The sequence below is a fragment of the Geospiza fortis genome, unplaced genomic scaffold (genome assembly GCF_000277835.1).
Source record: "Geospiza fortis unplaced genomic scaffold, GeoFor_1.0 scaffold130, whole genome shotgun sequence".
Taxonomy (NCBI): Eukaryota; Metazoa; Chordata; class Aves; order Passeriformes; family Thraupidae; genus Geospiza; species Geospiza fortis.
Window position 1 is genome coordinate 8749256 of NW_005054300.1, and position 14271 is coordinate 8763526.

The 14271-nt window shown below is 43.0% G+C and overlaps 2 protein-coding genes across 2 annotated transcripts in view; one reads left to right on the plus strand and one right to left on the minus strand.

The window, feature by feature from the left end:
* ANKRD1 (ankyrin repeat domain 1) overlaps positions 1-1216 on the plus strand; it is an 8260-nt gene extending 7044 nt beyond the window's left edge. Inside the window, exon 9 of the mRNA XM_005416457.2 lies at positions 285-1216. Coding sequence (XP_005416514.1) covers positions 285-395 — 111 coding nt within the window. The 3' untranslated portion in view covers positions 396-1216. The remainder of the gene's footprint in view (positions 1-284) is intronic.
* A 1680-nt stretch (positions 1217-2896) lies between these two features.
* The window catches only part of RPP30 (ribonuclease P/MRP subunit p30), a 24117-nt gene continuing 12742 nt past the window's right edge, over positions 2897-14271 (minus strand). Inside the window, exons 8-13 of the mRNA XM_031061637.1 lie at positions 12013-12102; positions 9790-9906; positions 6318-6347; positions 5867-5904; positions 4690-4769; positions 2897-3352 (exon numbers count right to left, since the gene is read on the minus strand). Of these exons, the coding sequence (XP_030917497.1) occupies positions 3243-3352; positions 4690-4769; positions 5867-5904; positions 6318-6347; positions 9790-9906; positions 12013-12102 (465 nt within the window). The 3' untranslated portion in view covers positions 2897-3242. The remainder of the gene's footprint in view (positions 3353-4689; positions 4770-5866; positions 5905-6317; positions 6348-9789; positions 9907-12012; positions 12103-14271) is intronic.

The following is a 14271-nucleotide window of genomic DNA, read 5'->3' on the forward strand; positions in this document are numbered from 1 at the left end:
TAATCACTTGAAACTAAAACAAAAGGAAGACCTGCATGTTCTGCTGGTCACAGCCTTTGCCTAAACCCACTGAAACCCAGGCAGTCTTCATCATGGGTCTGACCAGGACTGGGACTAGATCTGTAGAGCAGAAATACTCTGATCCCAGGGGTGCAAGAATAAGTCTAAGCCTGTGTATGCAGAAGGGATTCACATCACGCAGATGCACTGAACAAGTATTTAGGAAAGAACAAGGACTTGGCCATCACTGGATGAAATCAAATATTTCTGTTTCTTTTAACCAGGAAGGGAAAACTCCTATGGATCTTGTCCTTCAGTGGCAGAATGGCACCAAAGAGATATTCAACAGCCTGAAAGACAATTCCAAAAAGAATGCCCATCTAGGTAAATTCTGAAGAAAGAAACCAGACCATGCTCTTTTTGCTGCTTTGAAACGCTTCCCACAAACCTGGATGAAAATGTCCTTGAACATCTATTGAAAATATTTATGGCACCGGATTATTTGAGGTGTCTTCACTGAAACTGCAAGAAACCTGCAAAGAAATTATTTTAAAAGACAGGTTGAGTGTTAAAATTCCACTAGCTCTAAAATGGCTTTATTTATTTTTATTTATTATTTATTTATTTAAAAGTAATTTTTAATGATGTTATTTAAGCTTTTTTTTAATAGGTGCAATTGGTCTAAATGCAATTTTTGCCAGCAACATAAATCCTTTGGTCTTAAATGGCAGAATTTTCAACTATAGTAGCAAGTTTTCTCAAGCCTTCCGATAGCTCTAAATAGCAAATACTTGCTCTAAATAGCAAATACTTGAGACTGTTGCCTTGTCTCACTACTAAAATAACCTGTGAATTGAGTGGTGGTATGTGGAAGAGCACTGGAAGGAGGTGTACTGAGGTGCCAAGAGGATTTAATGAAGCAGTTGAGTAATGGTGTTTACACAGGGTTTCGCAATCGTGGTTGATAACGAGCTCGAGGACAGAGCTCCTACCCCCATGTACCCCTTTGGACTGAAGGATTCAGATGTAATGTTGTGAAGGTGAGAGGAGACTGTATCAGGGAAGTGAATTTTTTAAAAACTAGACTACTACAAAGTATGATGATAGAAGAATGCAAAATCAGATTATGTATATTTGTAAATTTGTACTGCTTTTTCTGTACATTTTGAACTGATCCATTTCAGAATAAATTAACTGAGTGGTTCTTTTTACTTGCTGGAGTGGTGAGCATGCATGAGGTAATTTTGTCTCTCTTTAAAGGAAGTTCACATCGTGTCTGCTGCAAAATTCTTAAAAACTTAAGTGTCTCAGCTGCAAAGAGCAGCCATCCCTTACACTTCCTCCTTGCCACTGTTAGATAAACCCCATCTCACTTATTTTGTTAAATGGAGGCACATGTAAAAGCAGAAAGACAGTATTTCAACTAGCTAGTAAAACAAACTTACAGTTCCATTACTGAGTTTGATTTAGAAAAGATAATCTCTTAGTTAGTCACTACTATGTGAAGCATGAGACAGCTCCAGTTATCCAAGCCAAGAGATGCCAAGTCCTGTTAGGAAAGGCAGACACTTCTCCCTTTGCTTTAGCAGAAGCAGAACAACCTTCACGGCTGCCAGCCAGGGCATGATGTCCCTTACCATAGAATAACAACAGTTGGGGCTTGAAGAGACCTTTAAAGCTCATCTATTTCAACCCCTCTGCAATGAGCAGGGACCTTTACAACACCATCAGAGCCCTGTCCCACCTGGCCTTGAATGTTTCCAGGGATAGGACATTTACCACCCCTCTGGGCAACCTGTGCTGGTGTTTCACCACCCTCATTGTAAAAGACTTCTTTCTTGTATCCTGACTAAATCCATCCTTTCTTAGTTTAAACCCATTATCTTTTGTCCTATCACAACAGGCTGTGATGAATATTCTGGAGTAATCTTTCTTGTAAGTCCCTTCAAATACTGGAAGGCCCCAGTAAGGTGGTGCTGGAGCCTTCTATTCTCCAGGCTGAACAACCCCAGCTCTCTCAGCATTTCCACACAGAAGTGTTCCATCCTTCTTCCCAGCTTTGTGGCCCTCTCTGGACACACTCCAACAGCTCCATGTTCTTCCTGTGCTGAGGACATAGCACTCCAGGTGGGAGGGAGCAGAGTAGAGGGGTATTTAGATGCTGCATTCAGTTAAATTCCCGATTATCCATTGGGTGGCTTGACAGACAAATCTGCCAGAGGCTCTCACACTCCTTCACCAACCCATGTCAGCTGGCTTTATAGTCTGGCCAAAGCAATGTCCGGGGCACTATCCTAAGGTGGAGTCAGAAGTAGGCAGCAATGAATAGCTTTTCCTGGAATGCCAATTTTGGAGTGAATTTGCACAAAACCCAGAGGAGCAAGCAGAACCACCTATTCTGTCTGCAGGCAGCTCTCCTAGACTGAGGCCAACAGCTTCAGGCAGATGAGACTTTTCTCACACAAGCACTGTAACTCAGAAGTGCCACCCTGCCAGCCACAGGCCTGATGTGTGCTCACATCCTTCTCCACAGAAATCACAGCTCACCTCCACCTGCTGCCCTTCACTGCAAGCCACAACCTCCCTGCTTGTTTCTGCCCAATTACCTGCACACTGGCAGCAAGCCTGGCAGGAAACAGAAATTACAACAGTGCTGGCTAACTCAGCCTGTTTATCACCTAACCCGGCAGCAGTTCAACCATTCAGGCACCCAAGTGGCCACAGCAATGTGCTTCAGGAAACCTGGGAGAAGAAACTTTACTACATATGGTGCTTCAGGAGCTGATTAAAAAGTTTCTTCACAGGCCACTTGAAGGTAAACTTCACCCACAGGCTTGCAGCTGCACAGAGATGTATTTAAAATTTGAGAAACCAGAAGAGCTAGACTACGAAGGCATGTGTTCTTAGACATGTTTTTAATAAAAAAGGAATGCACGTGTATAAGTAAAAACTTCCACGTTAGAAATGTTCTGTTGAGTTTGCATTCACTCCAGGACACCTAAGGGAGGATGAAGAGTCAGTCTCCTGCCCTTGGCCAGAAGCCCAGCATGACCTTTCAGATGTGGTGAATACTATTCAGCAGTCTCATTCACACAGTTTTCCTCACTTGAATGCTGGAAGAGTAATTCTTCTGCGGGCTGAGCAAGGTAGTAAGGGAAAAATTAGGTTGGCTGGAGGTTGGAGGAAAACTCAACACTTGGTAAAGACAAGATGGAGGCTTCTGTTGACAACTTGCTCAGTCCTCAAGCTTGAGTCTTAGCTTTTTTGCAGGCTGGCACTGCTGTTTCTTCCTCCTCAACCTTGCGAGGCTTCTTCACCGTGTACACCACGCCACAGGCACTCTTTCGAGTTTCTGGAATACACAAGCAGAGGCTGCAGTACCAGCACCTCAAATGCTAAAATAAAATGCATTTAAGGCATACTCAGTTCAGGTGTCCATGTCCCAACCCACAGCTGGAGAGGAAGAGCAACCAGCCAGTCAGCACACACAGCAGGGAAGCAAACTGCAAGGGCAGGAGCTCGGGATTCACTGCATTACAGAGTGGAGAAAATAGCGGGGGAAATACAATGGTGGGTGTAGAATTATAGCAAACCAAGGAAAACCAAGGTCTGCAGGGGCTGAGGAGCTGTAGAGACACAAAACCATAGGAAACCAGGCTTAGTCAGTTCAATATCACAGAAGGACACATTCTTGAAGTACTGTCAAAAGCACTTCTGAGCCAAACATACTGTTCTTAAAAAAACACTAAAAAATGCATTCACATACCCCAGGATTCTTAGACTATGTGGGCACAATTGTATTGGCAGAGGATCCCCTACATACCAAGGAAGTATTTTACGGTATTCAAGAATTTTATTTACTAAACTCTCAACATTATCATGAAATACTGGTCAAATAACCTACTGAGCCAAATCCAATTTTGTAATTACTGGTGGGAAGCTTCTCTGCAAAATTTGAGTTAGAAGAGACTCCCTATTCCCTACAAATACTCTATTAGCAGAGAGGCTCTGCAAGAACCTTGACAAAATATATTGACTTATTCTGGGCTAGTATCCTCTCTGGGTCAAGGGAAATGACACTTGCTATTTAATTTCACAGATAAGATAGATGACAGGCTTGAGAAATCTCACATAAATTTGATAAACTCTGTATTTCCATGTAGATGAGCAGCAGGCTGGAGGAGAACCTGTTGATTTTGCCATGAGTTTGAAATGTTCCACACTGAAGAGTGAGTTGGAAATAATCCACGTATTAAAAGCATCAGAAAGAGACATGACTAAGGTTGCTTCTGCACACATGCTGCAAAAAGGCAAATTTTTTTTACGTCAATCACTGAGTTTTTGTGAGTGTCACTAAGATCAGCATTCAAACCTTTCTGAAATGGGGTAGTTTGACTACGAAGCACAGCAGCAGGTTCCTATTTTGGTTCAATCCTTTATGACTCAATGTGGTTGCACGTGTCCTCCAGCACAGACAGCACTGCCAGGTCAGCCACTGATTTGCCAACATGGCAACAAGGGAAAATAAAAGAGCCTTGCCACACAAGCTCCTCTTCATGCTTTGGACAAAGAAGTAAAATCCTGATCTGACTTGCTCTGTAAGGTCTCAGACCTTTTGGAGAATATGCATCCACAAGAACTCAGTTTAACAAATGCACACATTACTTAGAGGAGCTTACAAGTGCTCACCTCCATGCAGCATGGTGGCTCTGCAGTTGGTGGACACAGCTGCCTTTGCTTCACCTTCTGACAGGCCAAACAGCAAACCTCTGTCACTGCTGCTCAGGATCAAACACACAGGAAGCAACACACACGACAGGGAAGGCTCTCTGCACGACAGGCTTGCTTACTCTACAAATAACTGGGAATTAGCAAAGCTGTAACTCAAAGTGACATTTTGCATAAGGTTATCCAGAAGCAGAAATGAGGCACCCAAATCTCCTGGCTGCAGTTCCCCAGCAGCCCTCCTGGAAAGCTCCTGGCAATGTTGCTTCTTTCCAGACAAGAAGCTGTACTTTTGAAAATAAAAGTCTGTCAACATAGAAACATTTTAGATATGCATAATCAAGAAAAAAAATTACCCCTCAGAAAATTTCAGCTTTGGGGACAGGGCACTGTCTGATACAAAAGCATTATGCTGAAGTTTCCAGCCACTTTTAGCAGGGATGACACCACCTTAGCTATGTTAATTTGGCTTGAGCCTGACTGCTCATTTTAAGAGGGAAGAAAAAACATTGTGCATAAGATCCTTCCAGGCCACACAGCCTCCCACATGGTTCTCATGACTCAAGAGCACGCTCCTTCCCTTCCAGGGACTGGCCAAATATGTGCTTCAGGGGTGGGGAGAGTAATAAAAATGCATCTGAACTCCTAAAAGAAGGGAAGACAAGACACTCTCCTTTCTTTCTAGAACACAACAATGTTATTTAACATTACATGTATAACTAAGGACTGGAAAATCCAGAACAGAAGCAGTTACTGCTCATATAGGAAGTTCTAATTTTACACAAAAAAACAACTTTATAGCTTCTGCCACCAAAAATGTGACACTTTGGAGATCCTAAGTAATAATTTCTCATTTGGTTCATAGTGTGCTTAGATTTTTATGGGTTTTATTAATTTCTCCATTTACACCCACACAACATTAATGCACATCACAACAAAACTTTCCTGGAGATGAACACAAACATTATTAATTACAGTGGCTTCTTTTGCCACCCCATGACCAAGATCTGTTGTTCCTTCCACACACACTCAGAGCCCTGATTCACTGAATGGGTCACCAACAAGTACCACTGTATAAAGTTCAGGGACTGTAAAGGATGAAAAGAATTTCAAAACCACTTTGAACTTTGGGAAAGGATACAGATTAGCCACATCATAAGGACCCCGGAGCTCTAGAGGCTAAAACAAAACAAAGAAGTTTGTATATGTGAATGCCTTTGCTGTTAGGCTGACAGTGGGAGCAGGCAGGGCAAGGCTATCAGATAGGCAAGATTAAATGCTATATAATAGCAAGCTACTGAAGATAACAGTAAATCAAGCAAATACCACTATTTTGTCAAATAGAGTGTCCATCTGGGACAAAACTGTCATGAAAAATACCACAGCAGCAGCAAAAAAAATCCCTCAAAAACCAACAAAACAAAACAACTAGCCAAAAAAAAAAGTCCCAAAACCCACAATACAATTCTTTGGTAATGGCAACCATATTTAAACATACATTTTTATATGTTTAATGTGTAATTAAAGCTGTATTTTCAGCCACAGATAAATCTTCAAATTGTTCTGACTTAAAAATAAAATCTGGGACTTACCCTTTCAGCTGCACTAGATATAACTATGTTCTGGAAAACAAAAGAGTACAAACATTCATCTGTCAGACAGCACCAAGAAATGAAAAAAAATCAGCAAGATGCAAAAATTTTTGAGCATTAGCTAAGTTCAGGCTCAGAGCCCAATTAAACATCAGAGTATCTGATCCCCTCAGATGAACTCAGGGTGGGAATCTTAATTTGGGGACGTGATAAACTTAGTTATTGCCCTGTCCCCTACACAGACAGGGCACAGGCACAAGCCCTCCCTTGCAATTACAAACCTCTCACAGCCAGATAGAAGATTAGTAAGCACATCTCATTTTGGAGTGACAGGCTAAGCAGTATAAGTGTCCAGAGTGATGGCATTAAGCAATCACCTATCAGCCTGTATCTCTCATAGTGGACTTCAAAGTGCCCTTAAGGGTAAAGAAAAAATGCAGAGCTGCAGGCACTGCATTAAGAAGTGTCTCCTTTATTTACACCAGCTGAAAAAGGCCCCACATAAACAACAACTCACCCTGAGCTGTAACAGAAATGGATTTATGAATCCAGGATCCCCCAGAAGCAGCTTACAGACAGTACCTTTAGACAGTTTGGTGCTCCCAGATTTTCAGCCTATACTGTTGCAGTACCTCTCAATGCTAAGCATTCATGTTAGCCTTGGCCATACCCACACTGGTCCAGGAGATGTATGTACACTTAGGCAGTGGCAGCCACTTTGTGCCACACACTCCTCTCCCTTAACACCGGCACCCCTATGAAAATCACCAGGCAGAGAAATCCTTCTCCCCCAAAAGGTTTCTGCAGAACAGGTATGTGACTACACTGGGGCTGGCAGATCCCACAGCTCAGCTGCCAGAGCTCTTGTGATGCTGAGCTCCAAGGATGCCCACCTAGGGGGGCCTGTTTAGCTCAGCTGGTAACTCTGCAGCAGCAAAATCTCCTTGCACCTTTTATTATACTGAATAAAGGGCTTTGGGAATTCCTGCTTGAGTGGGTGAGAATTAGAATTGTGCTGAGGCAGAGACAGACTTTCCCTCTCTGATGTCAGTACCACCAACACATCACCCAGCTCTGCTTTCAGGGTGGGGTTTCCCCACACTGCTCTGCTTCCCCTGCCACCTCCACAGCACAAAGAGCTGGGCAGGCACTGGAAGAAAATGCCCTGTGTGCAGCTAGAACTCAACAGCTGAAAGACCAGTGTAAAACTGACTGCATGGTCAATGTGCCCAAGGTTTCCTCATGTGCTGAGGAGAAGAGGATGGGACAGATGACTGCCTCACCACAAGGAAAGCCAGAAGCAGAAGCAATATATACAACAAAGTGACTTAACAGCACACATCCTGATGGAGCCTAGGACATTTTTTTTTCTGAATACTTCACCTTTAAAATGACTACACTATGGATCCCAGAGGTGCTTTTGGGCATAAGTGGTGCTGACTGCAAGAGTTTGCTGGGAAAATTCAAGTTTCCTGCTGCAAACCGTAGCAACCAATGCCTGTCACCCAGGCCCAGAGAAGCTCCTAGAGCAGCTGTATGAGCCATCTGAAGCCAGCACAGGACTGTGGATCACTGCTGGGCATTGGAGATACGCTCTGCCTGGTTCAAAGGCTTTCACCAGGAGACAGGTAACATGGAGGAGGGACAGAAGAGCAGATAAGAAAAGCACTGCTGGCAAGTGAAGGAGCAGCAGGCAAAGGCAAATCCAAGGCAAAAGCTAAAGGCAAATCTAAAAGGCAAAACACTATCTCCCCAGGTAAAGCAGACAGCAGCTGTTCAGCACACTGCTCCAGGCAGCCTCCAACTCAGTTACCAAAACACGGCAGGTGAGGGACTGTGGCTATACACACCTTCTGTCTGGCAAGGCAGGGGAGCTTCTCCTTCATTCCCTGCACATTTTAATGTTTTAAAGATACTGCTCAATGCCAGCTCTGAGAACACAAGCAAATTTCTGAAGGTTCTCTGCCCCGCTATAATAGAGGAGGAATAAAAGGATCCAAAAGCTACCACGGGTTGAGCAACATTACAGAACATGAGAGTTGCATGCCAGGTACCAACAGAAGCAGCCCATGGACCAGCCATCCCAGGTTTCATTTCAGCAAGGGCCTCCATCTCACTGACAGAGGCAAACTCTCAGTAAGGGCTAATAACCATCTCTGCTGGTCCCCAGCCTACTGAGTCTGGAAGCAAAGAACAAAGACATGCTAGCAGTCCTCTTCCAGTGCCTGAGAACAACTTGTCCTGTGCAGCTCCAGCTGATTTACCTTCCAGCCACACATGAAACCCTGACTGACAGATGCAGAGTGAAAGGGCACCGTGCACAGACTGAGAGCCTGAACATCTTGCTTGCCCTATCCATAACATCAACTCAGCTGGGGCTCTCCAGTTCATCAACACCACGTGAGAAGCACATCCTGAACTGCACAGAGGAAAGAGGAGCAATATCAAAAAGGGAATTCCAAAGGAAAGTGGTTGGTATGTATAGAAGTCATGTCCAAGTCAGAACGTCATGTCATTACATGCCAGAGCTGGGCTTCTCAGGAGAGGCTGTGCAAACACTCACCTCCTCTGTAGCATCAAGGAAATGAATCTGTTTGACCCACCCTGCTGTTCTATAAGAGCTGCCATGCTTGAGGAGAACTGAGGTAATGACAGATCTACTTTTAATTTACCTTCCAAGCTCTACATCCCACTTCAGATTTTCCAAATCCAGCTTCTCTGGACTAGCTACATGTGGCAGAGGCCATTTACAATACAGAAGGGGGAGCTACCATTTCTGTTAAATTTGATATGACCCCCTATTAAACATGGCATGAGAAGACACAGCATTACAGACAGCTTAACCTGGTAGCCTGGGAGGAGGTAAATTATGAAAGCAACGGGTTACAGGCATCTCAAAGTTACTTCTTCCTTGGGCTTCAGTAGCATGGAAGAATGCAGCTCATCTGACTGCAGCAAAGCCTTGGCTGAGACCAGCTAGCTGTTTGGTCTATTTTGGACACAGAGAATTTACTTGTTAACAAAACAAGATTTCTACTTTATTTTAAAATTGGTTTTTAGCCCCCATATTCAAAGTAGGCAGTCAAAAGAGCTTTTGGTTAATGAGAAATATGAAGTGGAAGATTTTAAAGAAATACATGAATTTCAGTTCTAGTGCAAACCTTAGATGTCTGGCACTTTAATCTCCCTCCGTCCCCTCCTTCCTTTGTTTTTGGGAACTGCATACCGTAACAACACACGGGTTGTTCTGGAAAAAGAATCTAACAGCTTGACAGCTTAAGACGAAAGCATGCAGTGGTGCAAGACTGGAAGTACCTGGAGCTACAATGATTGTGCCCTTGTGTTAGTAGGCCAAGATTTAGTCACAGTTTCAGATGTCCCAGCATCAAACTCTTCTAAAATGGCTCAGTCTGTACAACTCCAGAAAAAATTGAACTGATTTAATTACCTTGTTTTCACTTTGAGAGCTTACCTTTCCTTTGCAGATCTGCATCAGGCTGATGGCATTTGAAATTGTGTATCTTCTCATAGTAGAGTCTTTGATGGCAGGCGTGTAAAGAAGTTCAAAGTAAATGCCTCGATCTATTGCCTTCACATGAAAGAGAGTGATCAAAAATCAAAAGGAGAGAAGCCTAACAATCTAACAACTGCTGTCTGTTATTGATGCAGCTTACTCTCACTTTAACTGTGTCACATACAAAAAAAATAAGGCAGAATTGTTCCAGTAAGAGCAGAGCACAGCATGAAAGGAGAGTGGGGGGAGGCTTCACTGTACACCAGATACGTGTGCATAAATCTTGGACAGATAGATGAGGTTTAACAAACAAGTACCAACCACTTATTTGCTGTAATTGGCTATCACTAATATATACATGCAATCAGTCAAGGAGACAGAAAACCATTGCTGGTTATTTGCTGTCTTGAAACTTTGAGGACCCAGCTCCTCTAGTCCCACACCCTGCTGTAAGAAAGTTCACCACTTCCCTCAGCAGCCATGTATTGCAGATGAAGAATTCCTCCTTGCACAAAAGCAGCAACGAGGACCCTTCTTCTCCTGTCTCACAGCATACTCTGGTGTTTGTGACAATGTTAGAAAACACTGAGTCACAGAAGAGGTTTCAAATAGTAATACTGGTTATATTTTCAGCTGCTTTGACATCCTTTGCTATCTGTCCCAGTGCCTCACCAAAAGCCCAGTATTCTTGTTTTCGCAAACACAGAAAGGTTAAGCAACATGCACACAGTATGCTAGCAATAAAGACACAATGTAAGGCCAGGAGTTCTTTGTTCCATGGCAATCCTACATTTGCCTGAAATGATACTCTACTCTTACACAAATATTTTTAAAATAGGCTGCAATGGTAATACTGTAAGAGAGTCCAGTAACCGAATACAGCTGGAATTAATCCAGCTCCCACCCATGCATGACCTCTGTATGCAAGCACAACAGAAGTTATACATGCATCAAATGTTCTACATAGATCTGGCCTGATAGGTGCAAACAAGGGAAGTCTGAATTTATCAAAACCAAACAGGTGATGGCAATACACCAATTTCCAGTCAAGGTGATTTTTAACCTCATCTTTACCACTTCAGCTGCCTGCCAATCTGTCTGGCATTGTAACAACCAGAGCTGACTGCCCCAGGATGCAGAGACCACTCAAACGGACAGACTGCCTTGAGGCTGGGACTGTGGAAGATGAAAGGTAGCTTGCAAGGAAAATGTCTCCCAACACAGGGCTCTAAGAGCCACACAGCTCCTGACCTGGGCCAGCTGCTGCAGTTTTAGACAGCTAGGGTACTTTCATACAGTGTTTCATAGAAAATTGTTATTCCAAGTGGAATGTTGAAATCCTCAGATTACCATAAATGCCAATGTATTATTGTTATTCTGTCTCAGAATTAATTCTAGTTAATTTTGAATTTTTATTCTAGGTCAAAACTTTATAAGAAAAGGAAGTAGGATTACTAGCCAATTCCAAATTTAAAATTTTGAGAACTACGTTCTACATCAGCCAAGAATGCCCATGTGGAATGAACCTTTACATACACTCAGAGGAGAAAACAAGTTCCCATAAGAGCACAGGCAGATTAAGTTTTCTGGCAAACTACCAACAGCAGGCAGAACTATATTTGATCCAGACTGATAGCCATCTTGGGTCCCACAGCATATATTTAGCAATGCTACATTGGGTTACCAAGACATACCAAGACATTCTTTTGTCCAAGTATGGACTCAATACAGTTGTCTTTCAAGTAACCAGCACAACATCCTTCTCCTAAATTAACACTGCCATTCACATTTCCTGTCTTTTAAATCAAAGGGCTGTTTATCTGTTTTGACACAGCTGTACCATTTTGGTTTGGGAAGCAGCTTTGTCAGCAATCACACCATATCTCCCTGCTTAGCAGCACAGTGGCCTGAAGGCTCTGTTTCCACTCCTTGGGAACACCACTTCTGCCTTCTTAAGTGGGGGACAGGAGAAGAAAAAGAAAGAACATACATCAATGTGTATTAATTGCTGCAGTGGAGGCTCTGAAATGAAGGACATTTGAAACAAAACTATACATTATGCAAGAAAATAAAAGAACCACTTGGATAGGAATGGTGGGTGGAAAGCAGTAGGGAATTCGACTCAGATTTTGTATTTAATGTCACTCTAACAGCAAGAATACAATTTAGATGTAAATTTACCATATTCACAGGGGGCCTTCGGAAGTAGAATGGCAGCTTTTCTGTTACATTTATGCAGACCAGATCCACATCTAGTGTTGTGCAAGCAATCTACAGCAAAGAAATAGGAACAGATTATTAGATATGCCAAAAATGCATAACCAGCTTAAGGTGCACTAATATTCTCCTTCATTTCTTAATGCAACAAATGTCTCTCCAGGGTGAGTTCAGTTTTAAAATTAAGAGGTACTATGCATTGCAGATATGCCAATACAACAGCAGCATTTGAGACTTAAAACCCAAGTCTTCCCTTTCTTACAAAACTAATTTTACAATGAAATAATGGTCAACCCCAAAGAAGTACTTACTTTGTTTTTATCGGACAGAGGACATGCAGGAGCAATGTTGGCTTTTGACAAAAGAACTCACAGATAATAAAGACCAACCCCAGTTTAGAAAGGGAAGAGCCCAGGAAAGGCCCCTTGTCCCATCATGCTCTGCTTCCAGTGCAGCACCTCTTGGTTCTCAAGATTAATTACTTTTACCAGAAGCAATAGAGAACGGAATGAGAAAAAAAGTAGAATGTGACTGTTGGTGCTGCATGCCATATACTGGAGACCAGTCCCCAGAGCCTCCCTTTCCTGTCTGGGTGCAGCTCCTCCTGACAGACTCTGGCAGAGTCTGGAGATAGCACTGAAGGCTGCAGTTTAAGAATTTAGCTTTGAATTCACACCACAATTTACAGGTTGTATTAAGAGACAGAGGAAATGAACAAGGAGCAGAGACTTCACACTGTGATACAGGGAAAATTAAGGGGACCTAAAAGGGAGTCCTTGATTGACATTAATCTCCTGCACCCAAAGTAGGAATTATATATGCCTACTCTGTAAGGATGATTACACAGGGCCAGACTAACGTCTGTAAGCAGTGTTGTAACAAAGAAGGTAAGACAGGATGGAGAAGTTGAAAAGGAATTTTCTGTGTGTAGGGGAACTCTCTGCACTCAGACACCTGGCAGCAACTGCTCCAAATACACCTGGGCCAGGTGCCAACCATTCATCCCTCCTCCCACTGGCACAAAAGCAGTGGGGGCTGTGAGGAGCCCCAAGGGTAAAGGCTGCTCTAACACAAGGCACATTGCTGCTTGGCAAACTGGTCCTCTACCAGTTTGTTCACATGGAATTTGGATGGAGATGAGAGCACAGGCCCAGCTTTAGGACTGTTTCTAAGCTGTTGATAGCACTCTCTCCTACACAAGACAGCCACAGTACACATGCAGGCAAACCACAAGGTTTTTGAAGTCGAAATGTCTCTGCCAGGACATTCAGACTGAACTTTTGCTTCATGCCCTAACTTTGTCTATCTTCCATTAGGCAGGACATGGGCTGCCTGCGGAATCTATGGCACAGAATTAGATTTGCAAGTTCAGCCCTACTACAGTCAGCTTCCCTCCTTTTCTTACATGAGGTACAAACTACTACACAGAGGTGATTTATGGGAACATGCACAGAACAAATAGCTCTGAATCATGCCCTAGAAAATATGTCAGTGAGGTCATAAAAAATTCAGGAAGAGATTATGGTAAAAATTAAGGGAAGCAAGAATAGACATCAGACACATGCAAGCTGTCCTATTTGATGAGAAATCAAGCCTTCCTAATCAGCTCCAGAAACACTGGAAAACTCTTCACCATTCTGCAAATTAAGCACAGTGGGACAGGGAGTGACTCAAAAGCCAGGATATCTACAGGATTCCAGTGACATGAACATGCCAGAAAATTCCACCAAGGAAAATCAAACTGTGAGCCATATTCCTCACATATGAGGAATTCCTGCACTGCATGAAAAACTGGAGAGTAGATTTCTCCAAGAACTCTAATGTTCAGCCTGGCTCTGGCTCCCAGACAAATCAAATATGCAGTCAAGCTAAGGCTACACTGCCTTATGAAAAGATCTGAAGTGCAACAACTTCATCCAGAAAATGACATGCAGCAAGTTGCACAGCCCAGCAGCACTGTGGGCAAGAGCCCCATCTGCTGGGAGAACTCTAGCCAGCCATTCATAAATGCATCTGCCACTGTCTGGGCGCTCTGAAGCAAGCTTTGGCAAACGTTTTAGGAATAAACATTGAAATCTGACTTTGCACTACATTTTCAGATGTATATATATAGGTATTTTTAGATATTAGTGATGTGCTAAGTGCTTAGAAACAGCAGACAGAGCTAACTAATATCATTTAAACAATCATAAATCTTAGAAAGCAAAATTTTTGAAAAGCAGC